Source organism: Microchirus variegatus, assembly GCF_963457635.1.
Source record: "Microchirus variegatus genome assembly, chromosome: 14".
Taxonomy (NCBI): Eukaryota; Metazoa; Chordata; class Actinopteri; order Pleuronectiformes; family Soleidae; genus Microchirus; species Microchirus variegatus.
The window spans coordinates 10,135,326-10,151,831 of NC_139815.1; the positions used below are offsets into that span (position 1 = coordinate 10,135,326).

The 16,506-nt window shown below is 39.8% G+C and overlaps 2 protein-coding genes across 2 annotated transcripts in view; both read left to right on the plus strand.

The window, feature by feature from the left end:
• Positions 1-235: 235 nt before the first annotated feature.
• Positions 236-10,429, plus strand: aph1b (APH1B gamma secretase subunit). Its single transcript, XM_083900810.1, has 6 exons — positions 236-490; positions 2,004-2,174; positions 2,401-2,474; positions 2,935-3,057; positions 3,225-3,352; positions 8,955-10,429. The coding sequence occupies exons 1-6, from the start codon at positions 378-380 to the stop codon at positions 9,120-9,122; spliced, it is 777 nt and encodes a 258-aa protein (XP_083756936.1). The 5' UTR covers positions 236-377; the 3' UTR covers positions 9,123-10,429.
• Positions 10,430-13,773: 3,344 nt separating this feature from the next.
• The window catches only part of otog (otogelin), a gene marked incomplete at both ends in the record, with an annotated part of 50,530 nt that continues 47,797 nt past the window's right edge, over positions 13,774-16,506 (plus strand). Inside the window, 2 exons of the mRNA XM_083901051.1 lie at positions 13,774-13,831; positions 15,521-15,578. Of these exons, the coding sequence (XP_083757177.1) occupies positions 13,774-13,831; positions 15,521-15,578 (116 nt within the window). The remainder of the gene's footprint in view (positions 13,832-15,520; positions 15,579-16,506) is intronic.

A 16,506-nucleotide genomic window follows, 5' to 3' on the forward strand; every position in this document is an offset into this window, starting at 1 on the left:
TATAAGGTTGATAATAAAACATTCCTTTTTGTGTTTTGTATTGGTCTTTAGTGATATTAGAAAAAGAGGACGCTTTTAGCAAGTGACGTCATCATAGTCGGTGCTTGGACTTCCAGCGTCACTTTCTCCACGACACCGACAGATGGCGTGCTCCAGTATTCTACAGAAGCTAGTCTCCTCGGTAACCCACGAAAAAGAAAAAGTCGATCCCGTGATCACGTGACAAGACCTTCACCAACAAGGGAGGAAGTCCGGGGACGACAAAAGGCCGTGATTAGTTTACATTTATCACAGTTTCCTGTAAATCGAACATTTGAGGAGACATATTAGGCAATTGAGCTCGCGGCAGGACTTCGGTTTCTCCACCAAGTGCCAAAATGACGGCGGCGGTGTTTTTCGGTTGCACTTTCATCGCCTTCGGCCCGGCCATCGCACTGTTCCTGTTTACCATCGCCCGGGAGCCGCTGAGGGTCATTTTCCTCATAGCAGGGTGAGAGTTTTAAGTCGTATCTATGGGGACGGAGTGCGAGTAAACGAAACTTTATTACAACACGGTGTTATCCACACTGTTTTGCATGTTTAGCTCAGACAAAACACCGGTATGTGTCAGAGCTAGCCTGCTAGCTAACAGACATCATCATTAGCTTGCTAACCGGGCACCGTTGCTTCTAATTCTGTTGTTCTAAAAACTGCTGCTATACTGTATTATATATTAAAACAAGCCAGTTTATGATAGCCGGGCATTTATACACTGACCTGCCACACAGACCAGACTGTATCACGGACTCATGGATCCGTAAACAATTAGCAAAACGAAAACAATGCATTGAAATGGAAAAAAACAACAACAACTATGCATTATAAGTTTCCACGGACACTCAAAGGTTTAGAATATACAGTAATGTTTCTAAAATGCTTTATATGGAACTCACTTGACACAACATCGTTACCACTTCATGAAAACAAACAGCAAATCTAAATAATAATAAATAATACAACATTTAGTGTAGTTTCTGTTACACCTAATCTTATTCTGAGGCTTCTTTACCACAATGTGTTCATAGCCGGACCTGGGACCACAACACCAAACCTAATAATGGTTTAGTATTGTGTTAATTTACAGATGCATCAAATTGACAACAAGTACATATTAAAATGGGATTCTTTAATACTGTAAGTAGTATTGAATTATGCAGAATCGTGCGAACAGTTTTCCTGGCACTACACCATCTCGGGCCTCTGAGCATCCTTGTACTCCACCAGTAGTCTCCGTATGCTAGATCTTTTTTGGTTTGTCTCTAAATGTGTTGTACATAAAGGTTTATAATATGCTGTGAACTAAGATAGCATCAGAGCATTTACTAAACCTGCAAACAACAATGTTTGCTTGAGCGTACAACGTGCAACATTGCCTGCAGATACTATTAATCGTCATAAGCATCAGTCATCTGATGACTAATACAATTGCCAAGATGTTTTACTTTGTCACAGACATCATTATCGTTGCCTGTTTGTTTGGAAACTGGGACTTTCAAAGGTCACCAACTCATAACATCACATGTTGGAAATATTTGGAAGTTCAGAATTGACACTTGTGATGCTTCCAGTAATGTTTTAAGGAGGAAGCCACACCGTAGCCAGGCTTAGGAGAAGTGTATTGTTATGGTAGCTTTTAATTTGTTGATTACCTCCTGGTTATTTCTTGCATTTAATTTAGTTTTGTGTTTTCCAAAAGTCAGATTAGAAGCAGTTGAATGAGAATACATGTCCAGCATCGTCTTTGAATTATGTTTGTGCTTTTTCATTTGTTGAAATGTAGCAGCATGTCTTCACACATGGTACTTTCTAAGGCCATGTAACATTAAGATATCAACAAAGACATTAAGTGACTTCTAAATAAATAAATCACTCCCATCGAATGCCATTAATTAAATAATGCTATACCTGCCTGTAATTGAAATTTGATGTCATGGTTAAATGTATTTATTTGTTTTTCTTGGCAGAGCCTTTTTCTGGCTGGTGTCTCTGCTGCTGTCGTCTCTTGTGTGGTTCATCTCGGTTCAGATCAGTAACAAGGAGAGTGCCGCGCAGCAGAAAGGTCTGCTCATCTTTGGCGTGGTGCTGTGTGTTCTGCTTCAGGAAACCTTCCGCTTTGCTTACTACAAGCTACTGAAGTAAGTTATTGCCACTGTTCTTGGCATCCGTACACCTCTCACTTGATTCTATTTCACTTTTCTTACACACTGTAAAAGTCCCTGTCCTGGTTTCTCCACCTTTTGCTTGTATCATCTTCCACTCACTGACACACTTACTTCTCTACTATTCATGCTCTTGTTTATAGGACCATGGTAAAACAAGGAATAAAGGCACTTACATGTGTATTTGTGAATCTTTCTGCAGGAAAGCAAATGAAGGACTCCTCACTCTCAGTCAAGAGGAAACCATGCCCATCTCTATACGGCAGCTGGCCTATGGTACGATTAACCTGCACCTTCCACAAACTGCTTCTCTGCTGCACTTCATATAGTGACCTTATTTATGTCTGTTTCCATGTAGCTCTAGTAAGTTAAATATGTTTATGTAAGATTAAGATCCTTCCTCCAGTTTTCATTAAGTCCTAAACGGGAAAGAAAAAGCTTTATTTACAGAATGATGATGGTGATGAGATCATTTAACAATGCTCAAAAACTCACATGGGATTTAAAAACAAAATATTGAATACACACCATTCATTCAGTTTCTGAACAGGTGGGTGTTGATTTATTATTTGAAGCAGGACAGGTTTGTGCAGTGAGTTTGTTGGGTACTTAAAGAGGGTGGCAGGGGTACCTTCCTGGCGCTGTTAGCTGGCATGGTTTTTTACGGTTGACAAAATCAAGTTCTTCCAGACCTTTGGTGTGAAATTTACTTGTCTTCTGTTGTTTTTAATCTCAGTGTCTGGTCTTGGCTTTGGCTTCATGAGTGGAGCCTTCTCAGTGGTAAACATCTTGGCCGACTCTGTGGGACCAGGGACTATCGGCATTCACGGAGACTCACAGCACTACTTTCTGTCCTCGGGTAAAAAATGTTGTTTTGTTACGTGCATCTTGATATACTGGATAAGTGTCCACACATGAATGATGCGATATCAAGTGTGTCAATATGTCGAAGTCGCTGAATCTTTGTTAAAATTCAGTTTTGAATAAAAAAGTGGCTGCAGCTTTAATTTTGTTTCTTTGTTTCAGCCTTCATGACCATGGCCATCATCCTGCTTCACATGTTCTGGGGCGTTGTGTTCTTCGATGCCTGTGAGAAGCAGCGCTGGTGGGCTGTGGCTGCTGTCGTTATCAGTCACCTGGTGGTGTCTTGTCTGGTAAGTGATGCTGATGGCAAGGTACAAGGTACAGGGGGTTGAGAGTAGGTTTGGGTGAGTTTCAAGTAACGACAAGGTCACACTACACAATGTTTTTGTCATCTGGAGCCAGGCACAGCTTTCACTGTATATTTGGGGAGCTCTGTATGGATGAGAATGGCTTCCATACTTTCGTTTGGTGAGCAGACACTCTATAGCTGGGATGAAACACCTGCAGTTGGTATAACTCCATGTAATCCCGGTCTGGCCTCAATACGAGCTAGAAAGTTGTTATATTAGCCGTTATCCATTATGAACTGAGTCTAGCAAGTATGCAACATCATCCGGAGAATCTAAACACTGATTCGTCATCGTGTCGATGTGATTCTTCGCCAAAGTTGAAACAAAGTTCAAACGCGATACCTTCTGTCAGAGGTCATGAAGCCACCCAGACGTGGCGTTGACAGTCATTCAGTGACCAACTACATTTTTCTGCTACTTCATAACTTCTGTTTGCCGCATTGCAGTTTAAGATATTATATTAATTACTCCAAACAGCTGTAGATGCTTATCAGTTTAATACATAAATGCAATATTATATAAACCATGGAGCTAATCTTAATGGCTTCTGATGTGTAACAAAGTAGTGTTCAGCTAAACCAAATTATGAGTGAGTCCCCCATACAACCTTTGGTTTCATCCATATACAAGATTTTCTTTCCCTATTATCATTTCACAACCCATAATAATTATCTGGCTTCCTTTTTATATGAGGAAAATGGAATGTGTCATAGAGGGGAATACTTTGACATTCTTGTATTCTTCTGTTCTTCCTTCTCTTGTTCTTTTTCTGTGTGTGTTTACCTGACTGACTCCAGTTGAAATGCTCATCAGAATTCATTAACTCGATTGTCTGAAGAGCCACTCATCTCGTGATGATTTACAGTTCAAGCTATCGGGCTGCATTTGCTGGACCTCTAGCACCATTAAGGCTAGAAAAGCTGTGCCAGTTAAGACACCACTGTGTTGTCAGAACATGACGATCATCAATGACTTATCATAATAGGTCCAGGACCGGACAGGACTGCGTTTGGGCGGGTTTAGATCCAGATGTTGATGGTTGCATTTTGTCTTTATGGATAGCGATGAACAGCTTGATCTAATAGGGAGACAGAAAGAGTATGCAATGTGTCATTTCTTATGATTGTTGTTTGTTGGTCGCCAGCTCTGTCTCTTTGAACATACCTCGGTCAGCTGTGCATTTGGGTCAGTCTGTGATTCGCCACCTACTTTGTTGTAGATGTGTTGAATTGCCTGATGAATTTTAACCAATTCATCTGTTTTCCTTGCAATATCTTTATGAATTTTGTCCAACTTTTCTCCCTGTATGAAGAGAGCGACAATCAAGTTTGACAAACACTAGAAGACGATGGCCAAGTCTTGATTTAGCCATATTTGATTTGGTCTGATTTAACACAATGTAAATCATGGGTACCCAGGTTTGAGCTTCAGACTCCACTTCCTCCATCTCCTCTAAGTCATTCTTGTCCATCTGCTTCTCCCTTCTGTGGTCATCGATCCACTTTAGGAGCCTTTCTCTCAAGTCCAGTTGTCTCTCCAAACAATCGGCAAGCGTCTCTGCATCACTGAACTGTTCTCACACAAGGAGGCAGTATTGATGTCAATATTTACATGTCCAGCTCAGCTATTGGAAATATGCTTTGCATTTTGTTTCATATTAGCAGATGTATGTGTTCTCTGTAATAATTTGTGACTAGCAAAAACGTGCTTACCCCAGCCACCTCCACCATCTGCTCCATGACATGCGAGTACACGATGACCTTCTGCACCTGATGGTCAATCTTTTGTTTCCGCTCCAGCAGTTGAGCCTTCTCACCCTTTAAGTACTTTATCTGCTTTTTTCTTTCAATCGCCCCAGTCTTTGCTTCATGAACAGCTTTGGTACAAGCTGTCTCCGCGTCCTGGTGCTGTGCGAACATCGAGAAAGAGTGTTTTGTTGTTAGGCTGTTGTCAACTAATACAGCAGTTGGGTGAAATATTGTACTGTACTTTTACCTTTTGAAACATTTCATAGCTAGTGTGCGACTTCAGTCTCTCATTCTGTCGCTCGTCTATGCACCTTTGCAGCCTGTCCAAGTCCTACAGAAAAACACACACAAACTTTAATCAACGTTCTGGCAAAATAGGGATGGGACAATACCAGATTTTTGTGTCTACTACCAATATCAAACTCGAGTATCTACTAATACTGATATCGGTCCGATACAGTCGTTCTAGATCATGAAGCTGTTAATAACATATTTGTGCCGACTCATTTCAAAGGTCCTATAGGCCTACTTTCCCATAAAGAAATAACCAGACCAAACATGACTCGGCTAAATTGCTTTTGCTGGTTTTTATTTACATTGATTGATTGGATTTTCGTTTAAAAAAAAGAATTCCATAACACTATTGCCGTGTTTCCACTAGCGAGACTTGACTCGACCTCGGCACGGTTATTTTGCTTAGTTATTTTGTGTGATGTCGTCAGACTGCCGGCCACCGATTGGTCACTGTGCCATCACAGGAAGAGGCACAAGAATCGGACCAGACAATGCCCAACTGTAGTTCAGTTAAAAGGATTTAGCAATCCTGAATACGTGGCTTAATCTCCAACCTTTAGCAAGGAAATGTCTAAAATCTCCTTTAATAGGTGTCTGGTGTATTTGGTGACAGCAATGCTGAAAGCCTGCAAACACGAGCGGCGAGCCCGGCCGCTGTATTCAGTGACTGTGTCAGGAGTCTATGCTCCAGTCATGGAGGAAGTACTGAACAAATCTTTTTAATTAACTGATATAATAATAATTAAGTACATCAAAGTCATGCAGCCATGCTGTGATGACCCTGCCCACATTGAGGAGGTACTATATTATAATGCAGGGCTGTCAAACTCATTTTCACTGAGGGCTGGATACCCTCAAAGGGCCAGATGTAACTGTCATACAGAATAAATGTAACATATTGCTAAATAACTTTCTGTATTTATTACTTATTCAATTTCACTCGTCGCATGATGCATATACAACGATGCACTCCGATCTAGTGGCGGTGCCGTCACTTTGCGGGTAACCCGATCGCCATGCATTGTGGGTAATGTAGTTTATGGTCAATGCACGCCTTAAAGCAACATAGACCTATTTTAACACAGATTTTTGAGACCAATTAATCACATCGCGGGCCACATTTGGGCCCCGGGCCTTGAGTTTGACACGTGCTATAATGGCAAACCAACCAAACTGTGAAGAGTCGAGTCGATGCCGTACTATATAGTGTAAAAACGCCATATGTATATTATACAGTGTATAATATACATATGGCGTTTTTACACTATATATAATATACACCATACTCTTGGTGGCCTCAAAAGCCCCTCATGATTCTGTCATGGAGGATATATTTTTTGCTAGCTCCGCACCTGTTTGCGCTCCTCTATCAACGCTTTCAGGTCTTCTTCCTCGCGGCGTTTCTCCTGCAGCTCATTTATCGCGTTTACCGTGGCGAGGGCTTGTGCCAGACCAGTGTGCGTCACGTCACGAGCCTTCCTGAACAAACACAGTGAAATATTATAAGTATATATATTTAAATGAATCGCTGCGGTTCACGTGCCCAGGCGTAAAACTCACTTTGAAGTCCACGGCCGCTTCTTACTGCTGGACTTTGTAGGTTTCATGTCTCCGTGTTGTGAACATTGAACGGCATTATTTCGCTGAGATAGTAGTTGTTTCAAACGGCAGTCTTTGTATCCGTTACGTCCCTCCTCCTCCTGCTGCTGCTGCGACTCGACTCTCCAGAAATGACGCGTAAAAACAGACACACGACTCGCTTGGCACTTTTCCTTTCATGTCCCTCAGTCACCTGATTAAGTTTTTTTCACGTCGCGGACGACGTCATATTCTGCCGCGCACGGAGAGAGGACGAAAGCATTCACCAAACACACCCAGAGGCGTTTATAGAGTCTGTTGGGGCCCCAAGCAAAAATTCCCAGGGGGCCCTTCTGACCAGAGTTCATCATTATTATGTTATAAATAATCTGACGCCAACTAAAAATGTATTAAGTCAGAAGATTTTTTTATTCCGAATGAATGATAAAACAATGCAATGTTTGTAATTGTGAAAATAAAGTATGTGAAAATATATATGAATAAAATACTGTAAATAACTTTAAAAACAATCTCATATAAACTTAGTAAAGAAATATACATTACACTGTAACTAACCCACATTATAAGACGATATAAATATATAGAACAATAAAATACTGTAAATAACTTAAAAAAATGTATAGAAACTTAACAAAAGGTAAAGTATAGAAGTTAAATAGTTTTCTTGGGGTTACTAAACCAGACAATTCCTCATCGGCTCCTTTTAAGCACTGCTTCTACTAGTTAGCGTTAGCTAGTGCTCTGACGCTAATGTTAGCTGCTGTTCAAGTTTGTGTCCCCGTTAGTTAGACAAAGTTAACAGTTCAATAACAGCAGTCATTTACTGTTAATGCTATGATTATATCATTATCTGCGCCAGCAGAGCCACTTGTCTTTCTTCTTCATGGGATTGACGTGGGACCCCTTTAGGGAGGTTTCCTACCAAGATGTCATTGCAAATCAATGGGGGATGCGGCTGGTCACTGCACATTTTTGATACATTTCAGCAAAAACAGCCCTCAGACTCCGAGTGTCGGGGGGCCCCTATCGGCTCGGGGCCCCAAGCAGTTGCCTGCCTTGCCTGTTCACAAGCTGTGCTTCTGCATACAGCCACGGTTTTAATTGATTGCCGCACTCATCTTTTACTCCTCACTTCTAAAATGTCCTCCTCAGTGACCCTCAACATTTTCAGCATGTCAATTGATTTTCCAGATCATGCAAATTAACAAGCTGAGGGGATCATTTACCTTGGAATAATACAATGGAACCATTCACTACCTCGTTTGTGTGCATCCAGTCACAACTCTCCCCTGTTTCTATGGTGATACAAACCTTGGAAGTAACTTAAGTGGTAAAAATATATATATATATATATACATTTCTTGATACTAATTCATAGTTTTGTTTATCTACCATGAACTAAAGAATGAGTGATTACATGTCACTGTGTTTAATTTCCTCTGCTAATGAGGTTATGCTGTTCAGCTGTTTGTTTGTTAGCAGCTAACTCATAAAGTAAAGGACTGATTTTATTAACTTTTAGATCCACCTGCTGATGAAGGTTACAGTCCTGCATCCCTAGATGAATCCGAATCCATTTTATTTATCCTTTATTTAGCCAGGGAGGTCCCATTGAGATGCGAGAGCTCTTCTCCAGGGAGTCCTGGTCAAGTTAGCAGCATCGATGCTTACAAATATTACAAGAACATGACTACATAGCATAACTTGCAGAAAACCTGTAGCCTTTATTAGGTTATAAATACAGAATACATGGTGGCGTATTGTGTATGTAACCCCAATGTCAGCTGGCCTTGGCTCCAATGACCCTGTGACCCTAATGTGGAGGATATAGTCGACAATGAATGAATGAATGTTGTAAATATGCTGTGTTCATTTTAATTTCTCGTCGTCTTCTCCCACAGACTTTCCAAAACCCCGGGTATGTCGCCAGCCTTGTTCCCACCTACGTCATCTTGTTCCTGATGGGCATCTGGGCGTTCTATTCTGCGGGCGGCTCGTTCAGGAACCTCAAACTGTGCCTCACCTGTAAAGACAAGGATTTTCTGCTCGCCAACCACCGGTCAAGATAACGCAATCACGCCAGGCACCATGCAGGACTCTATCCAAAGATCCAGCGTTTCACACACACACACACACACACACACACACACACACACACACACACACACACACACACACACACACACACACACACACACACACACACACACACACACACACCTACATGCACACTGAGTTTTGTCATCTCAATGTTGATAAAACATTTTGTTAACCTTAAGCTAAGTTTCATTTAAATTACATGTAAGGTTTTGTTCAAAAGAACAGAATATTTATATTTGGCTAACAGCATCCTCAGTAGTAGGAAATGCAAGAAAACACATGAGCAACCTTCAAAAATATTAAGATATTTGAAGTGAGTGCGAGGATTTTATTCTTTCTTTACGTCTATCAGCAGTTTGGGTGGATATGATCATCCATCAAAAAACCTATGTAAATATACGTCGATTCATTCCCTGTTTTGTAGATAGTGGGACGTTTTAACTCTTCCATCATTAAGTCTGTTCAAGAAACTGCCTGCGATTCTGAATTCTTCTAATAATAATTTCCAGCAGACTGTACACTGAGAGGTTCCCGCTCTCCACAATTTGAAGTCCTAAATTAACGCAGACTTCAAGGAGATGAGCGGGTCTGGCAGTTATCTTGAGATCAATACTTTATTATTTTCTGTGAGATATAAACTGTGGTACATAATTATACTTCAAAATTGTCTTTTTTTTTCTTTATTTAACTCTTGAAAGAACAAATATCACGGGTGGTAGTTTGCTATATACATACATACTTCATTCCAGGGGGTTTTGGCTTTGTGTACCTTTGGTTTGCACTGTTCTTAAACCCCCAGTCATGTCTCATTGTCCCCGAGTGCCAATATTACAGTATTTGCCATTTCCATCCAGAGTTGAGAAGCTCAAACTAAAATAAGATTTGAATAATCAGAACAGAATACATTTCTTTCAACAAGTTTTTATCACCCTAAGTGACACCCGAGTTAAATAAAAACAGCAAACGTTGTAGATTCATCTGTGGTTGTAGTGCGCATTGAACTTATTCTTCTTCTTTGTCCAGTGTGCACACGAACGCAGCATTCAAACTCCTACACGAGATCACACTCTTGTTAATAATTACTGGTTAGTGATGATTGAATATGTTCTATGCCTTTTTTTTAATGTAGTCTTTTTGAATGAGTACAGAACTTGATGTGAATGCTGTCCAATATTTTAGAAACTGCACACAATGAATGTTTTTTCTCTGTTTTTCCAACAGATTTTGTGTTTTTTTTCGAACGCCATGTGCAGTTTGCACAGATCAGTGTCCGAGATTTCACCGGGGTGGGATAGATGTTGGGTTAAAGATAAAGAATGTGACTTACTTTTTGCATTTGGTTTGTCTTTTCCCACTTTTGGGCTGACACTTTAACCCCACACAGAATTAACAGACGAAGAAGAAGCATTGAATCAGCTGCCATTTTATTAGGAACATCAAGCAGTCTGATACAAATGATTAATAGTTGTTGATGGTTTATTGATAATAAATAGGTTGCAAAGAATAATAGCAACACTTTTCTGGAACTCAATCGACCTCATCAATATATGCCATCGTCTAACTAACTGGAGGAATCAAATGTCTTGATGAAGTTGTGTTCTTGAGTTGATCTGGTGAGTTTATATGTCGTCAGCACACCCCAAACAGAGAACTGAGAGTGGGTGGCATCCAAACTTAGATTGCCAGTGTGAAAATGTCCTCATATGTTCTTGTTATCTGCAGATGGTGATGGTAAGAAAACCTTTTTAAATGAAAACTTTACAATTTAGAGGATAACCAGTTTTTTTTTTTTGTCTTAAAGGGACACTGTGTAGTATTTATGGGTTTATATAACCCAAAATCCACTTTTTTTTATACATATTATGTGCTCCTGCATTGTCTAGTCGCTGTATAATATTTTCTGTTTCATTTTCATAGTGTTTCAAAAAGTCATGTAAAATAACATGGTCGCGGGCCGCTGTTGCATAGCCACTGTTGGCAGCGAGACACCATGTTTCTACCGGAGCCTGTAAGGACAAACGCGAGAGAACAAATCAAGCGTCGCTTTACTTGTAGCGGAAGTGCCGCCTTCACTCTCTCTTCTTCGTCTGCTACGGCCGTGGTAGCTCGCCCTCTCCCTCGCCTCACAAACCTCATCTGCTGACACGGAGAAAGACAACGAGGACGACATTTGACCGGCTGAGGATATCGTAGCGCTCAGTGAAAGGGAGGGGGTGAGCAGAGGAGCAGTTCTTTGTTGTAAATTTCAGCCTCTCCTCTAGATGTCACTATAAACTACTTACTTCACCTTTAACTCTTGCTGGTGAAGCTTCGTATGTCTTTCTTTAGACACTGGCAACCTATTTTTGCATTGCTATTATACTTTACTGCTCCTGACGCAGTCAAGACATATCAAGTCTCTGTTGGAGAATTAGAATGTAAAGGGGACATATTCTGCAAAATCAATTAATCATTTAAATCCTTACATTTGGGACTCTGGAGGCCCTATGAGTAGGCAAAGTGTGAACAAAGATGACTCGCTCATTTTTTGTGGTCCTCAGTACAGGAGGTAAAACACGCGATGTTTCCGCACTCAGTGGGACGTCACTATGCGCTAAATTCCTGGAATTGTTGTCTCGCAGAGCTCCGCTTTGTCCGTAAAAAACACACAAGAGTGCAGGCGAGGGCAACGGTATCCGAAAACCGGAAGTCTGCGAAAAGTTCTATTCTTGGCTGCACAGTGCAGCACAGAGTTCTACACAAACTTCCAGCCTCAGAGGATTTATCTGTCCAGTGGATACATGTTATATATTACGGCAATGTGCCTGCTAGAGCCTGCAAATGATCACTCTTCCAAATGATAACTGCTGTTAGCGCCCAGTAGCCTCTGTGGCTGATGTCATTTCATGTCCCTTAAGTTTTGTTTTACTTTTTTTTTAAGGTGGACCTAAAGAGATACTACTAAACAGAGCATTCCTCACAGGGCTGTTTTGGCAGGGTGATTGAACTGCTGTGGTGCTTCATCCTTAAGGTATTTTGACCAAAGCATATTATCGGTATATAACCCCTTTAAGTTTTAAATAGTTTGGCCCCTCCCCCACCATATGCATTTGTAGACACCTGCCCAGTACTTTCCACCAGAACTTGTTGGGACTGCACATGGAAAAGGTATAATCTGGTACACTGCATGAAATGGTAACTTTTAGATTTTAACTTGACGCTGTTTATTTGAAATAAATGAATTTACTAATTTGAAAACACCTTTGCACTGAAGTAGGATATGAGAAGTACCTTTTGGAAAGAATGTTTTATGTCCAGTAAAAACAGGAGACATTAGTACAGTGTGCAAAACTTGCATTAACCCATCAGCTTCATTATGGACATTTATGTCCATTTGGGCAAATTTTCTCTCTTGGTCATCATTTTGGCTGTGTTAGTTCAAATTTTGTAATAGATCAATAGAACACTGAAACAAATTTACCATATGTGAATCGTTAGACGACAAAAATGTCAATTTCCCGAAAAACATACACATATATGCATTAAATTAAAGTAAAGCTACTCGTGCAGAACCCACTTTAATCTACAGAAAACATGATGATGGAATGATGGTGCATGGCACACATCACTTTGCAGTGCATGTACATGTGTAATCTCTTATAAGATAAGATAAGAGAGTCCTTTATTTGTCTACCAGTGGGGAAATTTACAGCGTTACAGCAGCAAGACAGTAAAGATAAGGATAACAAGAAAAGTACAATATAAAAGATATTAACACTGAGACTATATAAAAAGTTAAATAGAATATAATGTAAAGTGTACATAATAGACAATTTCCAGAATATATACAGTAAAAGAAACAATGTTCTTTGTGCCCATGATGCCCGTAAATTAAATATTTAACCACCCAAAAAAGAAAGTAGGAAAATATGTAAAAATACAAGTTTGAAGATGTTAACACACAGACTTTCAAGTTTCATGTATGTGCAGACATGAAGTTGGAGGGATGTCAAAACTCTTATTTCTCTTCTCAACAGTTTCTCTCAAATCTGTCTTCCTTTCAGCCCCTTCCCTCCCTGGTCAGTGTCCATTTATGAAAGCAGACACCTGGTCGGGCCACTCAAAGCCCTGCTGGGGTCTCTGAGGGCTTCAGTCAGTCAAAAGCCTTTTTAGCCACAGACAGGAAGTGGTTCCTCTGCCGAAGACCCAGACTTTCACATGCAAATGAAAGTCTGTGTGCAGACGGGTGACACTGGGGTCACTTCAGCAGCATAAAGCTTTTTTTTTTTTTTCCCTCGAGGTTTGTGTTTCCTGACATTAATAGATGGGGATGTGTTCGGGATCAGGTGAGGTTGTCATGGTCTGTTTGGTAAGCGACATGAGAGGCCACGCCACACAAAGAAATCCCAACTCGGGACTTTGTTGAAACCACATTCTGGAACATAATAATCAATATTTCAAATGTGAGTGAAATGGCCCACTTATATTTTTAGTTATATCAACATATGCTTGGTTTAATGAGCAATATTATGTCTGGGGCTAAAGAAGAGAAAACTCCTCATGTTAATTAAGTTTGTCAATTGGTTTTACACTTTTCAAATAATAGTTTATTATTATCTGAAATTATTGTTCTAATGCATGATGCAAAACGGCTTTCCACCAGTGAACAAGAAGACGGTTCATCTGGTAGAAGGAAAAGGTGAGTTGCAAAAAACTAGCTTTTACTTACAGTAAAATGTCTCTGTTGTACAGAAATGTTACTAATTTCAGTAAGAAACAAATCCTGAAAAACACCCCAGATGGTACTGTAATGTAATTGCACACCAATACAAGTTACATGTTTGCAGAAGTGTGAAGTAATTCACTTTTATATCATGTGAAATCAGTATGGATTATTTTATCAGATTGTGATGCATTGAAACAATAGCTGCAGTCGGCTCATAAAAGCCTTGTTTTCTGGAGACATTGAAAAAGCTAATGTTCGTGCAAACAGTATTTCAAACTCTTTTTAAGTCAGACTTTTCTTAAGAATTACTTAAATCAAGGGTTAGGAGGCACTGCTGCACAATACATTTAAATATCTGGTTTTGAAAAACACCTGATACACTGATATAACCTCTCTTATGGGTGTTCATTTAATGATTAAAGGCTAAATTCACTTGATAAGTGAGTAAAGTATTTTTGTATTCATATATTATATTTACAGACTTAATCTGCTGTAGTAATCACAGTCAACCCACAGAGGGAAAATGGAGCAGATTTGTCTGTTTTGTGAAGAACTAAAGTCAATCCAGCCAACCAAACTGCACTACATATTTATCTTTGTGCTATTTTTCCTCAGTTGCTTTTTCAAAACCACCAGATAATTAAAAGTCACTTATCCACACCATAAACACAGTTTCCCAGTGTTCAGAGCAAAGTGCAAATGCTTCGGCAGAGACAATGTCTGACTCTGACTAATGAACATGGAGGCATTATTTCATTGTGTAAGTCATCACATGCAAAATGCATGAACAATAATTGATCTGCACGCTGCGAGAAAAAGCGCCGATTTCTTTACAAACATTAAGTTTCATTTGAAAAAAGGTCTCTATCCCCTGCACATACCGCTGTAATGCACTACTGCGTGCAAACCACGTGAGGGCGCAGCTCTAATGGGTGTGCGTCATTTTGGTGCTTAAAGCTTGAATACCTAGCACAGCAGTGAACTGACGTTAGTGACGACATGACATTATATCTTAGTGAGGACACAGCATTGACATAATGCAGTTGCTTAACCAGTACCTCAGAAACCGCCTCATTTAGGACCAGGTTTTGAGGATTAGTCTCCATGAGGACTACTGGTCCGTGCTCATGAAAGTAGTGAGGAGGCAACACACACACACACACACGCAAACACACACACTTTGTTGCCTCGGCCCCGCCCACATGCGCATACATTATGCTAATGAGCAGGTGTAGCGGTTCTTGAGGCGCGCGGCGCGCCGCTCTTGGATGAGGCGGATGGAGCAGCGCAGGAACCGTCGGGAGTTCAGCCGCAGGCTTTTCATCAGGTGATGCTGTCCAAACCCGACTGACGGACGGCGGGATCCGCGGAACACGAATGGATCCATATTTAAGAAGCAGCTGGAAAAGGCTCCTTCGCGTGTTATCGTTTTATTTGTTCCTAATTTATCAAGGTGAGTTCACCTGTGAGAGCCTGCAAATGATAAAAAACAAAGGCAGATTCATAAGTGAAAAAAAATTATAAATAAAATACTGATATTATCAGTTATTGACCTTTATGTGGCAGCTCAGCGTCTTCTCTGTGTTTAAACAGGTTTAAAGTTTAAACTGTCTTTATTATTTACTTTTGATATTTTTATTAATTCATTGTCTTTAATTTCAGCTCATCTTTCCTGGGCAGTTGAGAGAGTGAACGTTTCAGAATGGGATGAATTAAAAAAGTGAGTAGTTTTTAAATACACACACACACACACACTCACACACACATATATATGTATATATATAAACATTTGTTGATGTCATGATTTAAAATGTTTTAATTTGATATGATTACATTATATATTATATTATATATTGTACAATATTAATATTGTTTTTATATTCTATATACAATACAGTGCTGTGCAAAGTTTTAGTTATAAATGATCTGATCATATTGACGATTAAGAATATGTAACGTCATGTTATTTGTCATACAACTTTATGCAAGTAAATAAATAAATAAATATAACAAAATCAAACCAACACAGTAAGTATTTAGAGATGGCTCTGAGCATCTTGGAGAACCTGCAGTGATGCGATGGCAGACAGGATGTGTCCTTAGAAAGACCGATCTTGTCTCTGGAGATGGTTCCATCATTATATCTGAAAATCCAATTGACCTCAAACTTGTACCAGAGCTTCAATTGGACTGAGAGCTCTATAATATAAGAAACATTTGCACAGTGCTGTATAGTGTGTGGTTCTGCTGGTGTTTTCTTCCCATATTATGCTATGATTCACAGCATAACACTGTGAATTATAATAATCCAAAATTATGATTATCCAAATCATTTTATTGTGATAACAAGGGCTGAAAATCACTAATCATGAGTCCTAAATGTAAAAGACAATATTTGGACTTTTGGACAACTGTCACACAAAACAAGTAAAATGTTTAAACTTGCAATGGTGCCTTTTGTCTCTTTTCTACTTTTTTTTTTACACTAACCAGCAGATTTACTGTTCAGTAATGTTGTCAATCATTGTTGTTGCTTTGATTTCACTGTGGTTTTTAGAGACACAGATATATTTATTTTATCTAAACTGTCTTTACCTCTTTGATGGTTTGGTGTGTTCCGTAATGGAGGTGGGTTTGTGGGGTTTGTC